Genomic DNA, 27,929 nt, shown 5'->3' with positions numbered 1-27,929 from the left:
GATACCAAACTGGGAGGATTGGCTGATAAACCAGAAGGCTGTGTGGCCATTCAGCAAGACCTGTATAGACTGGATAGCTGGGCAAAGGGGAACCTAATGAAGTTCAACAAAAAAAAAAGTGTAGAGTCCTGCACCTGGGGAGGAACAACACCATGCACTAGTACAGATTAGAGATTGACCTGCTGTAAAGCTGCTCCATGGGACAGCAATGTGCCCCTGTGGCAAAGAAGGCCAATGGTATCCTGGGGTGCATTAAGAGTGTAGCCAGCAGGTCAAGAGAGGCTCTCCTCCCCCTCTACTCTTGCCTGGTGAGACCAGAGACAATCTGGAGTATTGTGTCCAGTTCTGGGCTCCCTAGTTAAAGAGGGATATGGATATACTAGAGTGTCCAACAGAGGGCTATGTCTTATGAGGAAAGGCTGAAAGACCTAGAGCCTGAAAAAAAAAGACAGATCTTATTAATGTTTATAAATATCTGCAGGTGGGGTGCCAAAAAGGTGCTAATCTCTTTTCAGTGGTGTCCTGTTTTAGGACAAGAGGAATGGATACCAACTAGAACACAGGAAGCTCCACCACAATATGAGAAAAAACTTCTTTACTGTAAGGGTGACAGAACATTGGAATAGGTTGCCCAGAGTTGTGGAGTCCTGAGAGACTGTATGTATCATCAAGTGCTAAATGAGCCTTTAATAATTGCAAGAGAATATCTCCACACCAACTGAAAGATCCCAAGTCCTTGGACAGCATATATTAAGAGATAAATGTTGCAATAAAAACTCCTTCTATAAGTCTCACTTAAAGTCTGAAAATTCAAAATTAAAAACAAAGGAACCATCAGGAAGAAAAAGTTTCAGCAGATAGGTTTTTTTACTGTTAGCTTCACAGATGTTTTGACTTTTGTAAGTTTGTAGTAACATGAAAATTATAAACTAATTTTTTAGGTACCCTCTACAGGACTATGTTTTTGTCTTTGTTGACAGTTTTTCCCAAAAATATTTCACAATTGAAATGTTTGATATAGCTAAGACTGAGAAGCAAACAAAATGTATGTATCAACTCACCTTCAACAACAATCCTTAGATGTTTGTTTCTATGTCAGCTTAATATCAAATGAAGTATTTTGTCTACATAAGTCAAAGTTCAGAGAGTGAATTTTAAGACTACTTGACACAGTTTCAAGCAGAGAAGGTGTATGGAGGGCAAAGTGCAAGAAATTCTGTATGATAGGCATTGCAATGTAATTCAGAATTATCTTTGAAACAGAAAATTCTTGCAAAGACTTCTTGCAATGTGTATGTATTTAAGAATCTGCTTTCCAGGTCCTACTCATAAAACCAAGTGTGTGTTTTCCTCCACAAATATTAGAACCGGTATCAAGCTCAACAGTTCTTGAACATTTAAAGGCAGTCCACCCCATTCCCCCCAAATGCCTTACCACTTCCAATCACTTTGCTTGACCACAGCGAGGCAAGCAACCCAATACCCTGCACCAGGGATGCAGCAAGCTGAACTAAGTTGTGTATGACTTGCTTCACTGTCCTCCACCCAGCAGGAAGAGCTGTGCTCAGCTGGAAGCCCCCAGCAGTGTCATTGGCCTCTTAGTTTTCAGCATTTACACCACTGTGGATGTATTTCAGGAAAGGCAAGTGACCAACTATTATGGGGCCAGCACAGTCCCTCCAGCCACTCTTGTAAGCTTCTGTCTACCACCAGCCTTAGTAAGCTGCAGGAACACAACTCTGAGAAAAGAGACCCTTCGCTGTCCTTTATCTGCAAAAACCTAGTAGGCATCTTTGACTGTGTTCTGAGCTCAGGGCACAGACTGGAGTGTTTTCCTCCTCAACCCTATCACTTCCACTTCATAGAACAGTTGAGGCGGGAAGGGACCTCCAAAGGTCATCTAGTCCAATGCCCCTGCAGTCAGCAGGGACATACTCAACTAGACCAGGCTGCCCAGGGCCTCACCAAGCCTCACTTTGAATATCTCCAGGGAAGCGGCCTCAACCACCTCCCTGGGAAATCTGTTCTAGTGTTCCACCACCCTCATAGTAGAGAGCTTCTTCCTGATATCCAATCTAAATCTATCCCTCTCTAGTTTGAAGCCATTGCCCCTCATCCTGTCACTGCAGGCCTTTGCAAACACTCTCTCTCTCCATCGTTCCTGTAAGCCCCCTTCAGGTATTGGAAGGCTGCTATTAGGTCTCCCTGGAATATCCTCTTCTCCAGGTTGAACAACCCCAACTCCCCAAGCCTGTCCTCATAGTAGAGGTGCTCCAACCCCCAGTCATTTTCACAGTCCTCCTCTGGACCCTACCCATCAGGTCCATGTCCTTCCTATATTGAGGGCTCCAGACCTGTACACAGTACTTCAGGTGAGGTCTCACTAGAGCAAAGATCTCTTGATCTGCTGGCAATGCTGCTTTCTGGGCTGCAAGTGCACACTGCCTGCTCATGTCCAGCTTCCCATCCATCAGCACCCCCAAGCCCTTTTCCACAGGCCTGTTTTCTATCACCTCATTCCCCCAGATTGTATGATGCAAGGATTGTTCCAGCTCAGGTGCAGAACTTTGCACTTGAGCTTCATGAGGTTCACCTGGGCCCACCCCTCCAGCTTGTCCAGGTCCCTCTGGATGATGTCCCATATGAACCCCACACAGGTCGGTGTCATTTGTAAATCTGCTAATGGTGCATTCAATCCCACTGTCTACATCATTGATAAAAATATTAAACAGTACAGGTCCCAGTACAGATCCCTGAAGGACATCACTTGCCACTGCTCCCATCTGGAGAGGCATTTATTCCCACCCTCCTCGTCCACCCCCGAGGACTGCCTGGGGATGGGGCTGCGTTCTCCCGCGTGATGGCTGTCTTTACGCCTCGCCACATCGCCAACTACCCCTTGTTATCCCCGGCCTCCGCCGGCTTCAAGGCAGGTTGCTGACAACAGAGAGCGGATCCGGGTGTGGAAAGGCCGGGGTGTCCCGGCAGGCAGAGGTCGGGAGGAGCCGAGTCCGCCACCAGAAGCGGGCGCGGCAGCCACGTCAGCCCTGGGGCCGCCCCGCCCGCCTCCGGCCCAGAGCCGGATCCCGATCCCGCCGTGGGCCGCTCTTCCGCCCGGCGCCGGAGTGAAGGCGCCGCCGTCCCATGCTGCTCCGCGTCCGGCCCGTTCCCCGCCTCTCAGTCGCCGGCCGGCGCCGCTACTCTCCCTGTAGCTTCCCCCGAGGTCGCCCGGCACAGAGGCCGCGCCAGCAAGCAGGGCACGGAACGGCGCAGCAGCCCCGCCCGCGGTCCCTCGTCGCACACCCCTTCTCCCGCCGCAGCCCGGCCCCCTCCCTACCTCCCGAGCTGTTACCTCCGTCCTCACTGCGGCGGAAGGCATCCGCGGCCCTCCCGGCGGCCCTGAACGCCGCGGTACCTCTCGTCGCTGTCTTCAGGGTCTGTCCGGCTTTATCTGCGCGAGGCGTCCGCCGTCTCCTTGACGAGCAGTTCTCCGCCCCGGGGGACTGTGCTGCCTCAAAGCTACCCGGCGCTTTCGGAAGAAATGTGCCCCTGCGCTAATAAAAGTAAGTTTGAAGGAAAAGTGAGCCTTGCGAAGCCTGCTGGTTTTAATAGAAGTGGCTGATACTTGATGTCATTCACTAAAGCTTTGCACGATTGCCTCATGTGCAGCGTACATAATAAAGAGATGGTCTGTCACTTGTGTGGTCTTCACAAAGCAGGTAATTAGCCATCAAGAAACTTAATATTCACGTGCAGTCTGCGCAAGCTGCCAACAGGCTTCTTTTGTAACGTGTATGTCTTGACTAAATAGTAAAATTAATTCCTTTTCCATCACTCTCCTTACAGGCCATACATTTTGCAAGACCTGTGACATGAAGTAGGACAGGCAGCGGCAATTTGAAGAGCTCAGTCATAAATCTGTTTCTGAACGTCGACGGATTTACTGGAGACTCTTCTCAAAGCCTGCTTGAATTACAGCCTGTAAATTTCACCAAAACTTCATAATGGAGTTCTTAGTATCCAAAGGAGATTATATTAAATCGTTCAAAAGATCTTTCTTGCTACTTTTAGTATGCGTAATAGTTCTTGTATGCACTGATCAGGACTACTATAGTTTACTTGGAGTATCCAAAGAAGCAAGTAGTAGAGAAATACGTCAAGCATTCAAAAAACTGGCACTAAAGATGCACCCTGATAAAAATCAGGTAAGTTACACCTCTTAACAGGTCAAAGTTGTTGGGTTGATAAATCTTAACGTTTGTACAAAAAGTGTTTTTAATTTATTTGCAGTATCTCTCCCTTCTTGTGAAGGGGACCACCTGATGATATGGCTCAGCTCAGATTTTCTGTAAAGAAAATTTACAGAGAAAATTTAGAAAAAGGGGTTTACATGCTGTGTTGAATTTGGGCCATATTAAGTTGCTGTGGTTAAAAAACCAACAAAACACCTTGAAGTAATTTAGTTCTTGATTATGTGTTTGTAAATACTGGTTGCCATCTTGGTAGACTGGTGAGTTTGTCTCTTTAGGGGAACTTAGTGTTTCCCTAACATGAAGTTTCATCTAAAAGCAAACAGCGCCAACCTGTACTGAGCCATCAATCTCCAAGCACTGAATAGGACAAAGCAGGAATTACAGGGCTGCCATGGCATAATGAGGGAGTGTAATAAGGACCTCTAGAATAACAAGAGAGAAGACTGGGCACAGCTCAGGCCATATTACTCAATTTTTTGAAGTACAAAGAAATCAATTTAAGTGTCATCAGTTTTTCCTCATGATTTCCTGAAATAACTAGGAATTCACAGGGAATGTGAGGATTTGGATCTTTACATGTGCAACTGCACCTGCACAGAAACACAGAAGACAGTAATGTTCTATAGGAGCTCAGGGCCCACAGGCACAGAATAGCCTCTGAAGTACTATGTTGTACAATGGCTTTGAACATGAGAAAGCCAAATCTCAAGTTAGAAATGTCAACTTGTAGCTATTAACTGCAAGTTCCATTTTCTCTGTGTTGATACTTTCAAAATAATGGTATTTTGGGTCAGATTCTCTAGTTTCCAAGTACAGAAATACCACTAAAGATTTTTTATTAGGGTATTTTCAGTATTGAAGATGATATATAGAAGATGAAGCCATTACACAAATTCCAAAGTGGTAGTACATTTCAGGTGTACTTCAGTAAATATATAAAGAATCTGTAATAAAAAACATCTCTTTAATTAAATGTGTAAGCAGAAGTTAAAAGTCAGAGAGTGCTGCAGATTTTGCTCACCACTGTTACAGTGCAGCAGCTCAGAACCTAAAGTGGGGTTAAAATACATCTGTAGGTTTTTCGCATTCTAATTTGGAAGCTGTCTAGAACCAGAAAGCTTTTTAAATAAGAAAGGAGGCCTGTGTCTACACCATAGTATCAGAAAGAATGAACCTGTCTTTGTAGCAGAGACTACCAAACTGGATGAGTGGAGACTGTAGAATAGGAAAGATCACAAAGGAAGTGCCAAGTCTTCATTTTTGAGAGAGAGAATGTTACAGCCTCCTACCATTTTGCTTTATGTTGCAACTGGTACTTCAGTGAGAGTGAAAAAATTATGCATCTGGCTTTGGGAAACCAAAGCTTTACTGGAATTTGTTTGGAGATCACTGTAGTATCTGCATCCCTCACAACTGACATCTTTAGTAGGGATATAAAAATATTTCCAAATAACTGTTATCTTGCATTACATGTGCCATATGGTTTATTAATTACTAATTACAGTTTTCTTCATATAGAATGATCCAAATGCACATGAAAATTTTTTGAAAATAAATAGAGCATATGAAGTACTTAAAGATGAAGATCTGCGGAAGAAGTATGATAAATACGGAGAGAAAGGCCTTGAAGATCAGCAGCAAGGAGGCCGTTACGAAAGCTGGCACTTTTATCGCTATGATTTTGGTAAGCTATGATGTGCGGTTGTAATTCACTTAAAGCTATCACAAGTAAATGCAACATTCAATCTGTAGCAGATCTTTTATGTGTTTCTGATATATCCTCTCCAGATTCTTGCCTGTGCTGTTGTTCTCCTGTAGCTGTCATTTTTCTCTCTGTTGACCTAGTCTTTTATTTACCCTGTTAATGGCTACCCAAAAATACCAAAAATGTACTGAACTATTTACCTAGCCTTTTATTCCTGCTGCTTGCCTTCTTATTGATCATCTGACTCTCTTGGGTTTGATTTTATTTATTTTCACTTCAATTCCAGTGTTAATATTTGATCAGTATTCTTTGTAAGTCTTTAATGTAGGAAGACAGTTTTTGTTTATCTGAAGTATTCTCAAGTAGATTTTGAGAGGAGATTTTTGCCTATTTTGTATGCACTTACACAATTAGAAATCAGTTAAGAGGTAGCACAAAATGGAAAAATAATAATGCAATCATTATTTAATGTTGGTCTCAACAAATTTTAGGTAGTTGTAGGGAAAGGCTGGAATGAACCATTCACAGAGCTGCTATGACAGAAGTAAGCTAAAATACAGAACTAAGTAACGTGGTTTGATTGGTATGAAAGAAAAAGCCGATGTTTTCGTTTGGTTTTTCTAATTTAATGTGTTCCAATCTCTAAAAATTCATGTCTGACTGATTGAAGTTCAATTTCAGTTTGACATTAGTGTCAATAAATTGGAGGTGCAACTATCACAGGAAATATGGAAATTATTTTAAAACTTTAGATAAACAGATTTCAGAAGTTTTATCTGCCTGAAGTTGCACAGATTGATTGAAGAAATACATCCTTAAGTGTCTGTTACTCAGTGATTTGGAGAGTACCTACTCCTACAATTTTTTTTCATATGTTTATATATCAAAATACAAATTATTTTATTTATATGTATATATACACACATATAGGTGAGTATATGTATTATGTTACATGATGTGTAAATGGATAGTAATATCTTGTCATTTGCAGAAATTAATTTCTCATTATTTATTTGCATTTAATCCTTGTATACCTCAGGTGAAATGGCATCTCACCATGTTAGGTACTGTAAAAGATCTGTAGATGTAGTAGCATAATATAATGCTGTCCAATAGTATTTTTGGTATCTCTGCACTGCCTTTCTTGTGTACTTGAAGTAGTAGACTGTTTTGTAGTGGTGTTCTAGGTAGGACTGGTTCGCTTTTTAGAAATGCTGTCTTCCTTACCTTCCTTCCACTGAGTTCACACATTGTTAGTGGAAAAGCTTCTGGTTGAAACACCTTTGTGATCTAAATAACCAGAGGCTGAGAGAAGAAAAAGCTTCCAGACATTGTCTGTAGCTTTCTCTCTGCGGGGTGAAGCTTCTTGAGTTTTAATCTGTCAGCTGGTTGATGTTATTTCTAACACTATTGCTGTAACAGTGGTAGTTCACCTTCACTGCTCCCTTGGTAGGTGATATACTAAAACACCAAAAGAATTGCTCTGTTCTGATGGTGGCTTTTGTAGTGCAGGAGTTATCAAGAGATTAAACTAAGGTTACATATTACTAAACAAGTATAACTTTGTTGTAAAAACAATCTTTGACAGCTTACTACTTCAACCTAAGTGTACTGTCTTCTGTTTTCTGTATTGTGAATGATAGCTTGTTCTGTCATTTTCAAGACAGCAAAAATAAAACAATTGTCTTTTTTTAACAGGTATTTATGATGATGATCCTGAAATTATAACATTGGATAGGGGAGAATTTGGTAAGTTTTAAATAAATATCTGTTGACAACATGGCAACCCAATATAACAGTTTTTACATTGTGAGCTGTTCATCTGTAGACTGTTGCAAATCTAGACAAAAATACTGTCAGAAAGTCGTCAAATGAGGAGGGGCTTTGGTTACTGGTTAGCAGAATGTACCCATTCCTTGGTTGTATATAATTTAGAAAATTCACTATAAAAATTATGTCCTAAAATTTAGAGACTGAAGGCTATGTAATTCAAGCTGATAACAACTTCTGTGTTTGTATAGGTCATTGCTGTTACTTTCTTTTATAAGCAAGAGTATTTAATTATGCTTAATTAGTGTCACACTATCATGCTACCCTATTTCAGTAAGGTTAATCTGCAGAGACTACATTTGTTCTTAATTAAGAGAACAGATGTTGAAAGTCAGGGTGTTGATACCCTCTGAAATGTGATTTTTATGCACTTACCCACAAGAGCAAGTATGTGCAAATGAAGTGCAGTCTTTGTATCCCATCTTGATTACTGTTACTGTGTCTGAAAAATAATTAGTTCAGCTTTTGGGTGGGAAAAAATCTAGTAAAATGAACATTATAGGTGTTAGTGTATTACATCTTTACATTACTGAGAGTTTTCTTCTGTCCATCCAGATGCTGCTGTTAACTCAGGAGAACTGTGGTTTGTGAATTTTTATTCTCCTAGATGCTCCCACTGCCATGATTTAGCACCTACGGTAAGTATAACAAGCAAATTAACTCTGAAAATTCATTAAGTTCATGCTGTTAAAACCAGTGAAGTGGATTTTTACAATGAAGCTGAAATCAAAGACAATTCAAGCTGCCTCTTTTTTCCCCTAAGGTGCTGAGTTTTTATTATGTCTTTATTGGATATATCTTTATTTTTCCCCCTTTTTTGTAGTGGAGGGAATTTGCTAGGGAGATGGATGGAGTAATACGCATTGGAGCTGTCAACTGTGGAGATAACAGAATGCTTTGTCGAATTAAAGGGATCAACAGTTACCCAAGTCTGTATGTTTTCAAAACTGGAATGGTGAGTGATAAAACTTCAGGCGTTTTTTAGAAAGATTGAAATCTGGAAGAGTATTTCTTTAATACCTCTGCAGTCGTAGATGTTTTTAAAAAAGATCTTCCTTTTAATATATTACTTCCTTGTAATAAATTACCCTGTCACCTTAAATTAATTTAGAAAGTTAACTTCAGATATAAATACTTGGTTTATAAAGCAGGTTTTTGAACCATTTTACCATGCAACACCTCACTTCTGATTTGGGAATCACTGTTGGCAGCAATGTGGTAGCAAAGCAGTAAGTCTGCTTGGACAATTCCTCCTTTTATTTAAACAGAAATATCGTCATTAGGAGTTGGTGTTTCTAAGATTAAATGATCCTTCTGTTTCTGGACTTGGAAAGAAATCACATTTAAAAAATTAAATAAAAGTTGAATTCCAAACATTCTGATATGGGAGGGAGAGAACAGAGCTAAAATTGAGGAGAGGGGGGCAGGGGGGCGAGGAGTGGGGGATGAGATGTTGGTGTCCTACAGTTATAAGTACTGTTATAAAAACAAACAAACCCCAAACAACAGATTTGGGTGTGTGTTTTGTCAGGGGTTTTGTTTGTTTTTTTTTTCAATAAACTTTATTCTCTGTTTTCCATAGCAACCAGTGAAGTATTATGGAGATAGGTCAAAAGAAAGCTTGAAGAACTTTGCCATGCAGTATGTTACAAGCACTGTCACTGAGTTATGGGCAGGTAATATTCATCTGCTTTGCTTGGGCTGTTGTTCTTGAAATTGCTTTTACAATATAAAATATGTCAAAAACTATTCAAGTGAATCTGTCAGTTGTTAGTGTGTGCTTTTTTGAGATTAAAAAGTTTACTGTAATTTGCTAATATAAATACAAAACCTTTTTGTTTCAAAGTCACATTTAACTGGTCACAAACGGATGCAAATTTTTTTGCTCTTAGGAAACTTTGTTAATGCCATTGAAACTTCATTTGCTTCTGGTGTTGGTTGGCTGATCACCTTCTGTGCTGAACGTGGGGGTAGGTGAATTAAATAATTTTCACCTAAGGCAAACAGGAAATATTTTTGTTGATAGTTGCAGAATCCATTTGGCTTCTCATAAAAAGTTAAAACATCTTAGATGATCACAGTATTTGGACTTTGGGTCATTTCAGGTTATTTTAGAGGCAGTTTGACGAAAGGGCTATTAATGGAAAGATTATGCTACTCTTGCTTCTGTAATGTCACATGAGTCATTAAAGCAGCACTCAAGTGTAACCTCTTAGGAAGGGAACAGGCAGAAAAGGCCTCTAACTTCAGTTTGCAGCTCAGCACAAATAATAGATACTGTATAAGTGCATGACAGCTTGTCATGATAGCTGTGTAGCAAAAAGGGTGTGTCTCACCTTCACACCACCAATACTCAAAAATAAATCGAATATTTTCTCTTAAGTTAGGTTTGGACATAGTAAGTGGCTTTTACCACTGATGTCATGGCACAGTTTATATTTGTATTATTTGTTGTAGCTTTTTTACTTTCTTGGGATCAGTATTGGATACAGTATATAAGAAAGTTTTACTTATTTAGCTGGTAGAACTAAGTAAATGCACTACACCTTTGACAAATAAAGATTTCCTGGTCTTATGAGGAGACCTTTGTTCTGTGAACTGACTAACCACAGCTATAGTCTTGGGTTTACATTTGCAAATAGCTTAATTTTAAGTTACAATCCTTTTGGTATTGAGTTTTCAACTTTGGTCCAATTGAAGTCCATCTTAGTTCAGAAAAAAAATATCTCTGTCAGAAGGTAACTATTCAAAGTCTGGATCAGTAATTGGAGCTCATTACATATTTATTGTAGTGTGTTATTATTTGAATGACAGAAAATTGGAATTTCCATTGAAGTCTCATTCCAAGACAGTATGTAGGGTTGGGTTATTTTTTTTAAGCATTGGTTAAGAAGAAATTTTAAGGGTCAGTCTGAAGGGTCATTTTTAAAACAATTCTGTGTTGATGAAGCAAGATGATCATGGAGTGCTTAATTACTAGGTGTTACGACTTCAAGTCACTGAAATACCAGGTGAATAGCCAGAAAGTATGCCTTTTAAAATGGTCCCCCTTGTAGGGAGGGAAGGGGTAATTCTAAACAAGAGTAGGTTTAGTGGATTTATAATTTGAGGTTTTAGGATTGTAAAGAAATACTTTTCATTTTGCAGATTGCTTGAGTTACCAGACACGCCTTAAGCTAGCTGGCATGTTGGTAAGCAGTGTTTCACTTTGAAAGCATTACCTGTTAGATGTGAAATGAAATAACAGAAGTGAAAGCATCCCGTTGGAGCTAAAACTCTTGTTGAGTTTAGTGGAACAAAGATTTCACCCATTAGCTTTCAGGAGAGTGAAATATTTTAACTGTTGGAATAACATTAAACTTTTAAATGATTTTATAAAACACTAACTAATGAATTACAATGTGGTTTCATTTGTTTGTTTTAAATGTGGTGTTTTAAATGTGTTGGGATTTTCAAAAGTATTTCTGAACTTGAAATTAAAAAATACTCTTCCCTGGGTCTCTTTTTGGTTTGCCTGGTTTTGGTTTTGTTTTTTTGGTTTTTTGGTTTGTTTCATTTGTTTTATTACAGGAAGGTCTTGCTAATGTAGGCTGGATGGACTGTGGCACCCAGGGTGAGCTTTGTGATAATTTAGATATCTCAACTAGTACTACAGCATACTTTCCACCTGGAGCCACCATAAATAACAAAGAGAAAGGAGGTGTTTTGGTACGTGTTCTTTCTCAGTTGTCTGTCTTCAGATAAAACAAGTTGGTGACAATGGCAAAGCAATGTATAAATAATTTCCAGATTGATTATATAAAATTGAGGTTACTTGTTTTCTTTTTTCATTTAAACATGTATACCTTCATATATGTTTATATCTCTCCTGCCTCCTAGGGCAATGGTCCCTGGAGGTGGTCCCCAATTTGCTGGTATGCTGGAAGAGTAAAGAGCAGCACATTGCAGTAGCAGCAGCCTGTAGCTTGTTCTAGTCACCACCTCAGGAGCCTCCCTGGGCAGCTTTGGGAATTGAGGAGTGGGCTGTGCTCTGTGGCAGGCCCAAATACTAGTTCTAAAGCTGCTTGACTCTCCTGGGAGTTTCTCCAAAGTAACAAGCAATAGGATGAGAGGGAATAGCTCCATGTTTTGCCAGGAGAAGTTTAGATCAGATTGGATATAAGGAAAAATTTCTTCACCAAAAGGGTTGTCAAGCATTGGAACAGGCTGCCCAGGGAAGTGGTGGAGTCACTGTCCCTGGAGGTCTTTACAAGACGTGTAGATGTGATGTGTAGGGAGATGGTTTAGTGGCGGATTTGGCAGTGTTCAGGTAATGGTTTGACTTGCTGATCTTAAAGGTCTTCCCCAACAAAATTATTCTGTGATTTGCCATGTGCCCCCAGTTTTTATTCCAGGAATAACATGCCTCAGATACCACAAGTTTGAGATGCTGCTCCGAGCAGAGTGCTGACATGTGTGCTGAAAGTACTCCTACGATGTCTGTCAGTACAGATGATGCTGTTCAGCTCTATTCTAATACTGCAACCTCCTCCTACGTTTGTGTGGCAGTTCTAACTTCCTTAATTGATGGGAGACATTTTGCAGTTTGGAGCATGGCTTGCTCCTGTATTGTCACTACTGTTATCTATATCTTTAAGAGGAGGAAATTGAATCTGTAACCTACCTTTCCTCCTTGTAACTTACAGCTCCTGAATTACTGGTTTGTAGTACTTCCTAAATTTTAAAAATTTCTGAAACTTAGATATCTGTACAGCAGAGTTAATGATGGCTGTAAGATTAGGCTTATGGTCAAGTTTACAAGACTTCCAGATTTGGCTTTAAATTCACATTTGAGACTTTTAGCCCCCATTTGGACAAAATACAGTCCCTAGAGTTTAATATTGTAGGAAAACAAGATAAAAAGCAGTATTCTGAGAGTGATGTCTGTGAAATTTATATGCATGAAGAAGAAGCTGATCGATCCTGTACTGTTCAGTTGATAGAAAGGAACAAACCATTTCCCTGAGACTTCAGGTATTAATCATCAGCAATCAGGTTCATGCTTGTAATTCCTTATAATAAATACGCTTAACTTTCCTTCCTAGTTTCTTAACTCCTTGGATGCCAGAGAAATATATCAGGAAGTAATGAAGCACCTGCCAGACTTTGAAATTATCTCTGCAGCATCATTAGAGGTAATTTTGTCAAAATACATTAGGATTTCTTTAAATAATGTATGTTTATTATTTTTATTGTTACGTTCTTCAAATCCTATTGCTGTAACAAACCAGTGTTTATTTAACTGAAAATTACTGCTTTTAAAAAAATATTTACTCTGTAGCCAAAATTATTTAACACTATTTGGCTATGCTTACTTTTGTCTTGTAGCAAATCAACAAAAGTAAGCAGGTGTGGTGTTTCAACAGGAAAACAGAAAACTGCAGAGATTGCCACTGCAACTCAGTCTGCAACTGTGAATTTCTGTTTATTTTTTTTAATCAACTACACCGTAAAGAATTTTGTTTTAAATGTATTTTGTCAGTAATGTTAGAAAGGAAGAAGTACTCTTCAATCCTGGTAAGTTATTTATGAAATGAAACTAGAAGTTGTGAAAGTTGTTTGTGTGTCTTGCAGTGAAACAAAAAGAGGAACACGTAGCTACCTTGTTTTCAGATGTATTTCCTTTCTACCCCTAATGATGCAGTACAAGGAGGTTTAGAGAAAGGGCTACATGAAAGAACTTGAGTGGAGGAGGTCACTCGGAGAACAGACGAATAATTGGGCACTTGCCTTTGTAAAACAGAAAAGGAATTTACAAGTTTGGAATAATATTTAATTCTTTTATGTCTGTGTTTTTGTTGGGTTTTTTCTTTCGTTGAAAGGACCGTCTGGCTCATCACCGGTGGCTGATTTTCTTCCAGTTTGGGGAGAAGGATAAATCACATGTGCAGGAATTTAAGAAACTTAAATTTTTACTTAAAGATGAACACATTCAGGTAAGCCTGCTCACTCATCTAGTGTTGAATGCAATTTACTATCAGAGAACAAGTCAGTATGTTTTCCATTATTATTAACTGTTACTACCACTGCCACCTCTGGTACTGAAAGAAAGGAGGTACTATCACATGGTAGATTTGTAGTAAAGGTTCTCATTTAAAGCATGCAATGAAGTTTCCATGCAGTTTGAATAATTTAGAAGTGGTTAGGAAACATCTATTTTTTTTTTCCAATCTGCTTTTCTCATGGGAAATATTGCTGCAGATTCCATTCAGATAACAATTAAAAGTTAACACTTGAATATCAAATTGATGTATGTGAAAGTTCAGAAAACTTGACAATTACCTTGAAATTTTTCTTGATAAGAAATCAAGTTCAAACTTTGCACAAAAGATATATGGATTGTGTTATTCTATAAGGTTTTGGTCTGTTTTTTTTTAAGCTGTTACCTGTTGTTCACTGTTTTGGCCTTTAAATGTAAAATTAGCAAGGAATTTAATACAGGTGTGTCAGTAGTTTTTCCTGAATCTTCGTTGTTTGTCTTAAGACTTCAGTTGTAAAAAGGCTACTTTTCCATATTTTTACCTTCTTTTCCTGACTCTTACTGCCTTTGGAAATATGTTACTCTGTATAAAATAGGATGCCTTAATTAAAATGGCACTGTCTGTTAAATAGGTTGGCAAGTTTGACTGTCTTTCCTCACCCACCATCTGCAACAAACTATATGTGTATCAACCTTGTTTAGCAGTCTTCAAAGGAAAAGGAACTGGAGATTATGAAATTCATCATGGTAAGAGAAACTTTGGCAAATTTAAATCATTATGTAATCACTTTGATATTACACTATCTTTGGCAAACTGCATTTGTTTTCCCAAGGAATAGTTTTGTAGTTTCAGTATTTGCAATTTTTTCCCTGACCTTACTGTGGCCTTGCACAAACCTACTGCCTTTGTCTGGTTTTTTTGGGGCTTTTTTTATCCTGGATAAGCAGTCATCAGATGCCAAGAAATGTATTTTGTCTTTACTATCCTTTTTGTTTAAATTGCTACATGCAAATGAAATCTCTGAAGCTGATCAGGGGAGCTTCTGCTTTGGGTAGCATAACCAAAGAATGTTGTAAGTCACACCCTTCAGAGAGGCTTAACATGCTAATTACACAGTGCTGCCAACTTGAGAAACTTGGATCTGATTTCATGTGTCACTGCAGTAAAATTAATTCCATGTTTAGTTGACTTCCATCCAAGAAAATCTGGTTTGAGACTTACCACTTACGTTCCCAAAGTAGCAGTTTCCCTTCAGGAAAGGTTGGAACTACGTTATTGTGTACTGCTGAAAGGATTAAAAAACACTGAAGCCTAAAGCAAGGTTGTAGCTTGCAGCCATAGGTGTAGCTTCATTCAGAATGTGACACAAGATAGTTAGGCAGGATGCAGTTCTCCTCTTGCTGCCACTGACTTTTTTTAATTAGATCTGTCATAGGGAAAGATAAAGTTTCCTTTTTACATTGTTCCTTGAAGGAAAGAAGATCTTATATGACGTTGTTGCATTTGCCAAAGAAAGTGTCAACTCTCATGTTATCACACTGGGACCTCAGAATTTTCCTGACAAAGAGAAGGAGCCGTGGCTTGTAGACTTCTTTGCACCGGTAAATATGTAATACCTACATTTCCCTCCTCCTAAAGTCTGTCATTTAACTATCTACCAAAATACTAGCACTATCTTGAAGGTATCCTTAAGCACCATGAGATAATATTACAATTTCTCATTCTGTGGCAGCACTAGTTCCTAGACTCTGTGGGGTTTGTATTTAGTGGAGTCTGTTGGCAGGGCAGCGTATTATTCATCTCAAACAGTTTACATTCTCCTGAGAGCTAACTGCGGGGAAACTAATTGCACTTACTTGCATTTTGTTTTCTAGTGGTGTCCTCCTTGTCGAGCTTTGTTACCAGAGCTGAGGAAAGCATCAGTACATCTTTATGGTCAGCTTAAATTTGGAACGTTAGACTGCACTGTCCATGAAGGGCTTTGCAACATGGTAAGCTGGAGACACTAAAAAAAAAAAAAAACAAATAAATAGAAGACAATCCTTTCAAGAAATACTGTTGTCTTCTAGTTGAGGGTAAGAGGATGGGGGCAGACAATGCTTGTTCTTTAATATACATTATTGGAGGGTAGTAAACTGAACAGGACACTTGTATAATTTTTTTCAATGCAAATTATGTAACCACTGCAGATAAGATATTAGTGCAAAATACAGGTTACATTGTGGTCTGATTCTCTAGTCTAACTGGAAGACTAGAAGTGTTAACATTTACTATTTCCTATATTTTCAAGAGGAGAAAAAGAATTAAAGCAGATGCAGAAGTTTCTAATGTGCATACAAATATGTCCATTGGTTTTTTTCATCACATGTGAAGATAAAAACCAGCAAAACATTTGAAAATACAAGTTTTACAGTGATACAGCACTTCTTGAAGATGTTTGCAGAACAGTTCTAATTCAGCTCACCCTAACTGCTTGTCATTTTTCAGTGCTTAAGAAATACAGGATCAATTTCAGATAAAAAACCCCTGTCTATTACGTACCAGTTTACATTTATTTAAAGATATAGTAATGGAATGAATATTATTTACTTTTTTTTTAAAATCTTGATCAGTTTTTCATGCCTACATTTGCTTACCTTCTGCTTCAATGAATTTATCACAGTAGAAATTATTGAATTATTGTATCATATAGAATAGAATAAGCCAGGTTGGAAGAGACCTTCAAGATCATCGTATCCAACCTGTCATCCAACACCACCTAATCAATTAAACCATGCAACCAAGCACCCTGTCAAGTCTCCACCTGAACACCTCCAGTGATGGTGACTCCACCACCTCCCTGGGCAGCCCATTCCAATGGGCAATCACTCTCTCTGTGTAGAACTTCTTCCTAACCTCCAGCCTAAACCTCCCCTGGTGCAGCTTGAGACTGTGTCCTCTTGTTCTGGTGCTGGTTGCCTAGGAGAAGAGACCAACTTCCACCATGTCTACAACCTCCCTTAAGGTAGTTGTAGAGAGCAATAAGGTCACCCCTGAGTCTCCTCTTCTCCAGGCTAAGCAACCCCAGCTCCCTCAGTCTCTCCTCATATACATACTGTATTGTATAGGAATTACTGAATTTATTCTCAATTCTAGAAAATACTACATTTTGACAGCATTCCTGCAGCTGCACTTCTTATTGTTCACAAGAGCTTTTAACATTACAATGTTTGAATGCTTTTTACATTGTATTTACCTTTAAATTAATAGTATCTTAAAAGACATGAAAAATAACCAAAAAGGACCAGCTTTTCCAAGTTTTATTTAGATGTGTTTACACAAAGAATTAAAATCATGGAAAAGTCTCTGTTCAATAGTAAACAATACAGTTATTTTACAGCACTGGCATTTCCTCCTGAAGACTAGTTATAGCTTTAAAGGCTCAGAAGGTCCATGGCTTAATTCCTGTATTGTGGAGCATGATAAAAGAACTACTTGCAGGTTTTTAAATTGAAAACAAACTGTTCCATGTCTGAATATGATCGGCGTCTTTTTGTACCGATTTGTAACAGTGTCAAATTCCCATCTGCATGTCAGTCTAAGCAGTTGGGCTGTTGTACAAACTGGGTAGATGAACAGCTGTGAGCCGCCAATACCAGTGATAGTTACAGGAAAGCAGAAGCAGCCTAATAATAATTCCTTGGAATTTCTTATTGTCTGTTCTGTTAGCATAACATTCGAGCCTATCCTACAACGGTTGTATTCAATCAGTCTGATGTTCACGAATACGAAGGACATCACTCTGCTGAGCAGATCTTGGAGTTTATAGAGGTATGTAAATTATAATCCTTGTTGCAGTTCTGCTCTGTACACAGCTCATGCACAAACATGATTTTTAGGTAGAAGATTCTAAATTTTTAAAATGCATTCATTAATTAATTAGACTGGTTAGATAAAGAGTGACAAAAAGCCTCGGGCAAGAAAAATGTGGGACTTGGCATGTAATGGATTGATTTCCCTCCTCTGTTGGTAATTTCTTTGAGATCATTAACAAAGATCTCAAGAACCCTTCCAATCTGCAAAGTAATAGTTATGATTTGTATCTCAGAGAGATGATAAAGGAATCAAAATGATGAAGTGCTGTAATGGTAAGGTGAAAATGCCTCACACTCCTTGACACAGGAGGACCATCACATTTTTTGTAATCACTTTGCTGCCCTCCATGCTTCTCAGCTGTTTTCTTGAACTTTTCTTAGCTCACAGAACTGCAAACCACTGGTACTTATCATTGTAGCTGGCGGGGTTCTGGCACTCATTTTGACTCCAGCACTCAGGATCTCTCACAGTAGAGATCCGTGGGCTGTTCTCCAGTCTTCAAAGAGACTGTTCATTCTCTCCAGGGAGCCCAAAGAAAGCAGTTTTAAGGGCACACATGCTCTTAAACAGGAGCAGCTGGAGATAGTCTTTTTCAGGTGATACTTGGATTTCCTCAGTGCTGCCCTGCATCCCAACCTAAATATCATGACTCAGTCTCATAATGCCTGTTCTTGCAACATAAGCTAAATTTCTTGCCTTTGTCTTTCTTGATGGAGAAGAGGCAGACAACTTCCTTTTTGCTTCCTGGCTGGTTTTGGCATATGACTGTTAAGTTGAAGGGATGACTTTTCATGCTTCTATGCCTTTCAGTAGTGTGGAGTCTTCCATACCAAAGCAGCAACCAAATTTCACTTGCAAGAGGGACATTCTCAGGATTTGGTACAGTCTGTTTGCATGTGATAGCACAAGATATGGGATAACTTACTGTTTCAAAGTTTATGTTTATAAATTATCTTTACTTTAGGATCTTAGGAATCCATCAGTGGTCTCACTAACACCAGAGACTTTTGTTGAATTAGTTCAGAGAAGAAAACGAGAGGAAATCTGGATGGTTGACTTCTATGCTCCATGGTGTGGACCTTGTCAGGCTTTAATGCCAGAATGGAAGAAAATGGCCAGGGTAAATTACATTCAATCACTTTTCTGGTTTTGTGTCCCCTTCCACTTACTCCAATGGTAGAACTGCTGTCTTAGAGATTGGTCAGCTGAGAAAGTCTAGTGATTAGTACTGTGGACAAATCAGAGAATTCCTACCTGACTTTTATATTGTTTCAAATACAAAGTTGTTCTTTCTGGTGTGTGGTGGTTGTTCTTTTTTTAAAGGCTCAGTACACTGATAATGTAATCTTACTTCCTGCTGATACAAGCATGTTTTCCAAGTCCTAAGAAACTTTAGAGTAACTGACTTCCTCTGATGCTTAATGGTTTCTATAGACAACTACTCTGCATTTGTTAAAATATAAAAAAAGACTTATCCATAAGTCAGCTGGGAATTGGCTGCACTTTATTCTCTGTATTCTTTATGATCATTAGTCATCTCTAAGAGCCTTTAAAACCTGAGGTGAATTTCAGGTTAATAGAATTAAAAATGTATCCATCTTAATTATTTCCATTATTAGGAAGATTGGATTTTTTTTCTGAGGTCTTGTTTTCTTTGCTGAAAGAAAGTAAACATGAAATACCTCACACTTCAAGGCTTATCCTCAGTTTACTGAATCACATACATTTCAATATGAAGTTGTTGGGATGGGAGGGGGTGCTTTAGTTTTACAAGGTCATTAGTGTTCTTTCCTGTGCTAAAGTATTATTACTTTACTGACAACCATCTAGGTTTTCATGGATGTGTTTCCAGGAATATTTATTGGAAACTTTGTAAACAAATCCATGACTTCCAGACGTCTTGAACTCACCTAAGCAAGTAGTTCTAGCCAGAATTCTGTATTTCAGTCAAATGTCTGTGAAGTAGGTCTATAGTTACACATTCAGTAATCATCAGCTTCCCAGCCCATGCCAGATTGGTTGGGCATTTGCAACAAGTACAGTGTGTTCAAGACACAGGCCAAGTGTGCAACTGATAGCACATCTGTGCTGTATCAGGATCTGCTGTAATTACTGAGCCTGTGATATGGAGCGTGGTCATACAGTAGTCTTTACACTAAATCACATTCCTATGTACTTTTTTTGGCATGGTAAGTGCATCATGAGCCATGCACACGCACTTTATACTAAAATACTTGTGCTTGATGAGAATGCACCTGGGTGGCTGGCTCCCAGTGACCCATTTACAGGAAAGAACACCACCCTGGGTAATCTTGGTTTGTGTTGGTTTGTTTGATTTTATTATTTTTTTTCCCCAACTGACTGATTGATTATGACTTAAATTCTGAAGTATTACTAAAATTGTAGTAGTATTGATTAGCAAATTTGATTGTAGATTTTTTTTTTCCCAGATGTTAAATGGATTAATCAGTGTAGGCAGTGTGGATTGTCAAAAATACTATTCTTTCTGTCACCAAGAAAGCGTTCGGGGATATCCTGAAATAAGACTCTTTCCTCAAAAATCGAACACAGCTCATCAATATTAGTAAGTAGTTGCGCTTGGGCAATGTTAGATGATGTGGATCAAGACAAATATGCATCTTCTGTGGTGTAGAAAAGGTTCATCTCTGCTATTAAAATAGGTTGTTACTGTCATAGATGTCATCCACTTTGTTAGTTCCAACTACTGTGATTTTACTTTGCCATTTCATTTCAGTAACTTGAACTGAGGCAGCCTCAGAAATCTAGCTTTTCTTTCTTGTTCTTTATTGGTTGCCAGCTTTCTAACTGTCAACATAGATGAATTAAATCATATACTATAAAAAATACTACCAGGCCTAGTTGCTTGCAGCCTTTGCCTTAGAGAACAGAGTGATGTCCCTCTCTATTCATCCTCTTTGCCAACAGTCTGTTAGCACTCTTGCAAAAAATGTCCATCGTACATCTAGTCACCTCGTTCATTGTATCATTAGCATGAAAGCATTATCATTAACAACAATAAATAAATCTGTGAAATAAATCTGGCCAAAAGCAAACAGGCTGTGTCCTCCCCTTCACAGTACTGTTTGAAGGTCCAGGGATTTCAGGAAGCACATGCGTATTTAAAGGTAGATAACCACCTGAAGCAGTAGGTGTGTGTGTTGCTTCATTGATTCACAAATGAGGAAGCTCTACTAAATGCTGGCAGATAATAACTTGTGATACCGCTTCACCACAGTGTGTAATAGCAGATTTCAGTAGCTTTTGTCATTGGACTGCTTGCTTTCATGAATTACTCTAGATAAAGTTTCTCTTAAAATTGGAGTATTTTTTTCTCTTGTCAACACAACTAAATTGATGAATCTGACTGTTATGTGCCAGAGTCCCAAACATGAGTTAGATATTTCCTGCAAAAATAAGGAAATTCATCCTTTCCAATAAAGATCACCAAAAACTATGAAGTGGTATTTCGACCAGGTAACTGTGTTCAAAAATACTGTTAGAAATTTGTAAATTAGTGCACATGAATCCTCAATCTCTTTTCTAACTCTTCAGTGGAATTTCAAAATGCCCCAAATGTCCAGAAAGAAATCCTTGTCCAAGTGACAAATTTGCCTGGCTTTTCTACTGTATATAATTAATAATTGGTTTTTTGTCATGAATGAACATCAATTAGAAAATATATTAAAATACTTCAATTTAATTCTCATGTTTCTTAGAGCCTGCAATTTTAGCTGGAACCAGCATTCAAAATAGTTCTATCTATCAAAGCTTATGTGCTCCAAACCAAATTTCTTACTCTGTTCCAAACCACTGTGCAATAGGACTTCTGCTTTTTATTTTTATAGTAGCTACAATGGATGGCACAGAGATTCATATTCACTGAGAGGCTGGGCATTGGGGTAAGTTGTTGCATTAGATTTTGTTCACAATCCACTTGCATAGTTTCCTTGCTAGGAGAAAATGTTTAAATGCTAGGTAAATCCAGAATTAGAAACACAGAAGTATACGTATTGCTTCGTTCAAGATCTTACAGTTCCAATGTCTTTTAATTCAAGCTTTTAAAATCTGGAGAAAAAGCATCCTCCTTATGATCCAATCATTTCTGAAGACCATATTATCCTATCTAACACTTGAATAAAGAGCTTGTCTACAGGAGGGTTTTTCAGACTACTGATATTGTTAATTTCAGAAGTGTTTCTTGTGATTAAATGGAAATTGGATACATTTTAAGTTCTGAGTGGATTATGACTGTTATCCTTCCCTTTCCACAGATACTTACCACAAGTGTCTGTAGATTTGACTCCTCAGAGTTTTACAGAAAAAGTTCTGAATGGAAAAGATCACTGGGTCATTGATTTTTATGCTCCTTGGTGTGGACCTTGCCAAAATTTTGCTCCTGAATTTGAGATCCTTGCAAGGGTAGGTTTTAACTGTGTTAGCAGACTGTTACACTTTTAACGGTTAAAATATCATTAATCAGCCTCTAAAGCTGTGATGTGCTTTGCCCTGAATTTAAGTTACCCCACTGAATGCGTTTTTACCCTCCTATCAGAAGTCACTAAGAAGCAAGCAACTACTCTGAGATACTTAAAACATTTTTGTTTACTTTCAGCTGCACTGCTGGGTAATTTATTTGCTTACAGTCACCAATGGAAACTTGTTGTTTCTAACCAGAAACTTACTGTTTCTAATAAATATTACTTTTTAGACAGTTAAAGGAAAAGTAAAAGCTGGGAAAGTAGACTGCCAGGCATACGCTCAGACCTGTCAAACTGCCGACATCAGAGCCTACCCTACTGTCAAGTTTTACCCCTACCAAGGAGCAAAGGTAAAGTGCCTCCTTTGCATACACTGGTGAGCAGGTACTGTTAGGAGATGTTTCATTTCACATTAGGACTTAAGAGACTATTTCTGTAAAATATTAAAGTGCATTATTTAGGGGGGAGACAATGAATTTTAGTAATACTTACAGTAGGACAATTATATAGTAGTAAGGTGTCATGGAAAAATAATGAATAGTTAAAATGTGAAGTTAACCAGAATTAGACTTTAATTTTGCGGAGGTCTTACGTGATAAATTGTTTTTCAACCTTTATCAATGCCACCAAAAGCAGGCAAAGTCTCTACCTAAATGAAATGTTGACCATTTCATTTTGCGTCAGGAGAAGCATTCTTTCAGTGTAATCATAGTACTTCATTCTAATTTTGACTTGAACAGTGTGTATTTTAAGGTAGAAAACTGTTTAAAAATACTTAGTTTTTCTGTCTCATGAACAAATCTTCACAAAACCAATTCAGTTATCAGTGTCACTGTTGAGATCAACATTTCCTGCTACCAGATTAGTAGTAACAAATTAAACATATCCAGAGAGTTCTAGGAAATCACCTTTATTCTTGTAAAACTATTGCATTTTAAGAATAGTAGTCATCCCTAAAGGTATGCATGCTGAAGAAGAAGTGGTTAATGCCTTCTGATAGTGAAGCCAGTTCTTTTCATTATACTTTTTTCCAATGAATCTCTTATGGGAAGTTCCCTCCCAGAATCCCATCAAATTCATTGAGACTTTTCTGTGGTAAAAAGTAATGGATTTTCAGGTCTGAAAAGGAAGTGATCCACACTGACAAATCACACGAATGTAGATTATGAATTGGCAGTCTTGGTAAGGGCTGTCTACATTAAATACTTAGCTGAATAAATGTGAGAAAATTATAACTAGTTCAGGTTTCCTTAAGGATCAAGACAAAAATGGTGTGGTTTTGAAAATGGACAGCTAAGAGTGGTTCTTACTATCAAGACAATAAGAATTGTTTAAATGGAGACAAAAATAACTATGAAACATAAATCAACCACCTAGAGGTTGCTTTATCTTAGGTCTTTATCATAGATCTTGCTATGCTTAGGTCTTTCTCCTAAATTTTATCTGAAACTAAGCAGACTTTATATTCTGTGTAGAACACTGGTGATATGGTATGTTTTGGGTTTTTTTTTTTGTAATTTTTCAGAAAAACATTCTTGGTGAACACATAGACAGCAGAGATGCAAAAACTATTGCTGACCTTTTGAATGAAAAATTAGAAGCAATTCAAAATAAAGGAAAAAGAAAAAAATCTAGAAATAAGGTAAGAATACTTATGTGGAATGCTTTGCAAATGACTTGTTATTGTAAAGAATAGCCCTTTACAATTATGTTAGTATTTCCGCTTTGTGAAGTATTAAATGCCAGTCTCAGTCACAGTCTCAGGCTGCGCCAGGGGAGGTTCAGGTTGGATGTTAGGAAGAAGTTCTATACAGAAAGAGTGATTGCCCATTGGAATGGGCTGCCCAGGGAGGTGGTGGAGTCGCCGTCATTGGAGGTGTTCAGGAGGAGACTTGATGGGGTGCTTGGTGCCATGGGTTAGCTGTTTGGGTGGGTTGGATTGGTTGATGGGTTGGACACGATGATCTTGAAGGTCTCTTCCAACCTGGTTTGGTTTTTATTCTAAATATATCCAAACAGAACTAGGCACATTTTACTTCCGGTTGTGTTTTGGTTACTATTATTTCTTCAAAGTCAGTTCTCCCTCTCCACAGATGGAGCAGAGAACACTGCAGCATCAGCTCTGGCAAGCCTTAGCAGAGTTACAGCTATCCGTGGAACAGCTGTGCTAGCATCAGATGGTTGAAATGCACTGCATCTTAAATGTGATCCTCAGACTAGACTTAGCAAGCGGGGACCAAGGGGCTGCTGAGTGCAGGACTGAGATTGACATTTTAACTCAGAAGATATCTATACACAGCTGTTAAGAAGTATCTTGAATTCCCTTGAAGAAACATTTGTCCACTTGAGAAATGCAAAATCCAGGGGGAAAAAAAACACAGTAATATTAGTGATTTTTATATGTACTTCCAGAATAACTTTGTTCATTTTCTTGTCACTAGGATGAACTGTAAGTGGTTCTGGAGATAGAAACAATTCAAACATTCTGAAGCTGTGAAAATAAGACACCAGGAGGAAAATATAAGGCTGAGTACGTTTCATGACAGGACAGAAGAGCTGAAAACTATTTTGAGTTCACAGGCATGTGTGACTGTCTGAATTCTGTTTTAACTAGGGCGAGATTAAAGCATTTTGGGTTTGGTGGAGGCATTTGATATTTCTGTAAATGAATTCTGCATATCCCTTTTCTGATGTAACAACTACTTTCTTCTAGTCAGACATTGGAGTTGACCAGAAATGTGGACTTTATCACTTTAGCCTACCCCTTTACTGGTTCCTTATATTTTTCTGTCTTTTTTCAAATGCTTTTTGAATGTGGGACTCAGCCTGTGGCTGAATATGCAGTCAGACCACTCTGCGATGCAGAAACACGAGGGATTGTCTACTGGAAGGACAGAGTTACCTCATGATTAATCTGCTTTAGAGTTGCATTATTGTGTTGTCGATTGGTAGGAAAATCCAGAACTGGTAGCAGGATATGTTTACTGAATTACACTTCTCCTACCCTGGGCTGGATTACTGTCTTGTGGCACTGGCAGTGGTACCAGGATGAACAGAACGTTGAAGAGCTTGGTTGGTTGGTTGGGACCTTTTTTATTTTATTTTTTAAAATAATCCAAAAAAAAAAAAAAATTAAAACCTTCAAACTCAGTGTTTCATTGACTTTCAAAATTTAAGTTACACCATAGAAGCATCTGATTAAGGTAATAGGTCATGACTAACTCTTATTATTGTCTTTTTAAATATGAATGTAGTCTGTGGACATATTTAACCTCTTCTGCTGTTACCACTTTTCCTTAGTCTGCAGACAGGTTTTGGGGTTTGGTTGGCTTTTTGTAGATCTTTAAGGCAGGCAAGATAGCAAGTGCCTTTTTAATTTAAAAAAGAAACACTCTGTATTGTAATGTCTCCTCATACATCTTAATAGAATTCCCACTCTTTAGCATAATATTTTTTCATAGCTTCACAGACAAGAAGTACTACAGAAGACAATGAAATATTTGCTGCATTTAGACATTCAGCAATCCAATGGTTCCTGTTTTCAATAAAATGCTGCTGAGAACTTGTCAGATGGACTTTTCTCCAACCTCTCCCTGTATTTAGATTTGGCATGGCTAGTCACTGTAGTGTGAGTATTATAAATTTGTAAATACACTGTTACCTACAAGTAATTTATTTTATAAAGGAGGAAGCAATAAGTACAAGGAAGATATTCCAGTAACTTTAAGACGTTGAAATCCTTTCTCCCCTGGGTTCAGGGTTGCCTCAGTTGCAGTGCATTAATCTGAGAAATAAGAGAATGTATTGCACCTTTTTTATAACAAAGTAGACTATTCTACATCAAACTTTGAACTCAATCACAGCCAAAAATGAAAAGTTTTGTATTTTGTGACTTCTAGACAAAATCTATTTTGGTCAGGTTTTGCATATAGGTGTAACTGTAATTTCAGTTCCCACCTCCTACCTTCTGTTGGAAGAAGGTCATAGTGGCATACTCTATTTTTTTGACGCTTAGATCCTAAACTGGAATAGGCATGTGCAGTTTCTTTATTTCTGTTTATGTACAGTTTTGGTTTCTGCTAACAGGAACAGAGTAGTAGGACACAAAAAAAAGGTGCTGCAACATCAGTCTCCTCCATGAAGCGATGGGAACTTAAGAACTTTCTGGCTTTGTTGTGGCTGCATTCATACTTCAGCTTTTTCAAGAAAAAGTTACTTTATCACTTCCTTCTGGCTTAGTCGCTTGTTGCATGGAATGTGGCCAGTGGAAGGTGCTGCCCAGGGAGGTGGTGGAGTCACTGTCCCTGGAGGTGTTCAAAAAAGGATTGGACGTTGCACTTGAAGCCATGGCTTAGTTAGTCATGAGGTGTTGGGTGACAGGTTGGACTTCATGATCTCTGAGGTCTCTTCCAACCTTATTGATTGTATGATGAGTAAACAACTACTATCCTAATCAAAATATCTTCTGTCCATACTTACTTTGCAGGGGCAACTAGATTTGAAACTCATTTAGGCTGGGGGAGGAGGACTTAGTTTAAATACCAATAAAATTCATTTTTAACACTTAATACTGTATCGTGATACTCTCTTTGCATCCATTTTCTTACAGTACTAAGCTAGACACCAAATGGATGTTTGGGGGGAGAAAACAATCCTCAGAACAGAAAGCAAGCTGTAGCTTGTTAGGACTTTTCCCCAAGTTGTCTTGTGTATTTGTTTTGTGGGTTTTTTTTGCCAGCTGTCCTTTCTGCAAGGTTTCAATGAGCATCTTGAGGAAGTGCAGTGAGTAATGAAATCCTGCCTTTATTCCTAGCCATACAAATAAATACACCTATATACAAAAGGTTTTATCTCCAACCTTCTCTAAGGACAAACTCACATAATTACACAATCTAGTTTTTATTAATCAATGGTTTAAATTTGTTATTCCAGGCTCTTCTGTTGCATCACTTATTTAAATAAGAACATCCCAAAGTAGCCAAGTCCCTCAATTTCTCCTGTAGAATTGTGCAAGCATTAGCAAATTACAAAAAAACCCCACCACACGCCAAAACATTTACAAAACAGCCACCGAGAACCTGATCACCAAGCATAACAAAGACTCTTCTCAAAAACTCAATGAAGAATTGTATTTTGGAATACACTTCCCCACCCCCAATGCCAAATGTAGTTACTAAAATATAATTTCTTTTTAACTCTTTTGCTACTTAAAATATTAAGAGAAAAACCTTCACCCCAAGGGGAAGATGAATCTGAAACAGCATGTGAACGAATGCTCACATTTTAAGTAATGTTCCATCATTCCTCAGTCCCCATCGCTTGTCCCATGAGTAAATTTCACTGTCACTGTATGACTTAGATTGTTCCACTTCTACCTGTGGCTAGCATTTATTATCCCTGTTTCTTGACTCTGGCATCATCTAGCGCAACTGTTCAGCTGGCTGCACAAGTGTGACGACCTCCAGGCTTTGAGTGCCACAAAACATCTCAAGCCAAAGTAGAGCACATGCACTTTCCTTTTTTTTGTAGAGCTGAAAGGGGTATTAAATAAACACTTCTAGCCTTCCCAGATTTCTAAACTTAATAAGCAGGAGGGTAGCTTTGCACCTTTTCCTTCTCATGTAACTTGTGGTCAAAGAAAGGGCAACACCTAAGAAACCACAAAACAGGTGTATAGCATACAGTAGGTGGAATAGCACAGATGGCTTTTACATCTCTCTTCAGCATCCTGTTTCGCTTTAATTAAAAGAAGTTGTTCCATGGCTTT

At 38.4% G+C, this 27,929-nt stretch overlaps 2 protein-coding genes across 3 annotated transcripts in view; one reads left to right on the top strand and one right to left on the bottom strand.

The window, feature by feature from the left end:
• The window catches only part of PDE1A (phosphodiesterase 1A), a 219,209-nt gene extending 215,739 nt beyond the window's left edge, over positions 1–3,470 (bottom strand). Inside the window, exon 1 of one of the 2 annotated variants that reach the window (XM_068138424.1) lies at positions 3,338–3,470. The gene's annotated coding sequence lies outside the window, so the exon portion shown is untranslated. The remainder of the gene's footprint in view (positions 1–3,337) is intronic. The other variant, XM_068138423.1, reaches the window with a different exon arrangement.
• DNAJC10 (DnaJ heat shock protein family (Hsp40) member C10) lies at positions 3,131–26,730 on the top strand. Its single transcript, XM_068138422.1, has 23 exons — positions 3,131–3,563; positions 3,847–4,205; positions 5,772–5,937; positions 7,657–7,707; positions 8,344–8,426; positions 8,612–8,743; positions 9,371–9,464; positions 9,681–9,758; positions 10,936–10,979; positions 11,359–11,496; positions 12,873–12,962; positions 13,650–13,763; positions 14,440–14,554; positions 15,282–15,409; positions 15,683–15,799; positions 17,517–17,618; positions 18,628–18,783; positions 20,114–20,247; positions 21,530–21,583; positions 21,956–22,103; positions 22,393–22,512; positions 23,688–23,804; positions 24,604–26,730. Exons 2-23 carry the CDS (start codon positions 4,005–4,007, stop codon positions 24,613–24,615), a joined length of 2,394 nt encoding a protein of 797 aa, XP_067994523.1. The 5' UTR covers positions 3,131–3,563; positions 3,847–4,004; the 3' UTR covers positions 24,616–26,730.
• The last annotated feature ends 1,199 nt before the right edge of the window (positions 26,731–27,929 follow it).

This window comes from Melanerpes formicivorus, unplaced genomic scaffold (assembly GCF_026170545.1).
Source record: "Melanerpes formicivorus ecotype bairdi unplaced genomic scaffold, bMelFor1.0.p_v2 SCAF_5, whole genome shotgun sequence".
Taxonomy (NCBI): domain Eukaryota; kingdom Metazoa; phylum Chordata; class Aves; order Piciformes; family Picidae; genus Melanerpes; species Melanerpes formicivorus.
The sequence above is the reverse complement of the archived record's forward strand: the minus strand, read 5'-3'. Positions and strand labels throughout refer to the sequence as shown.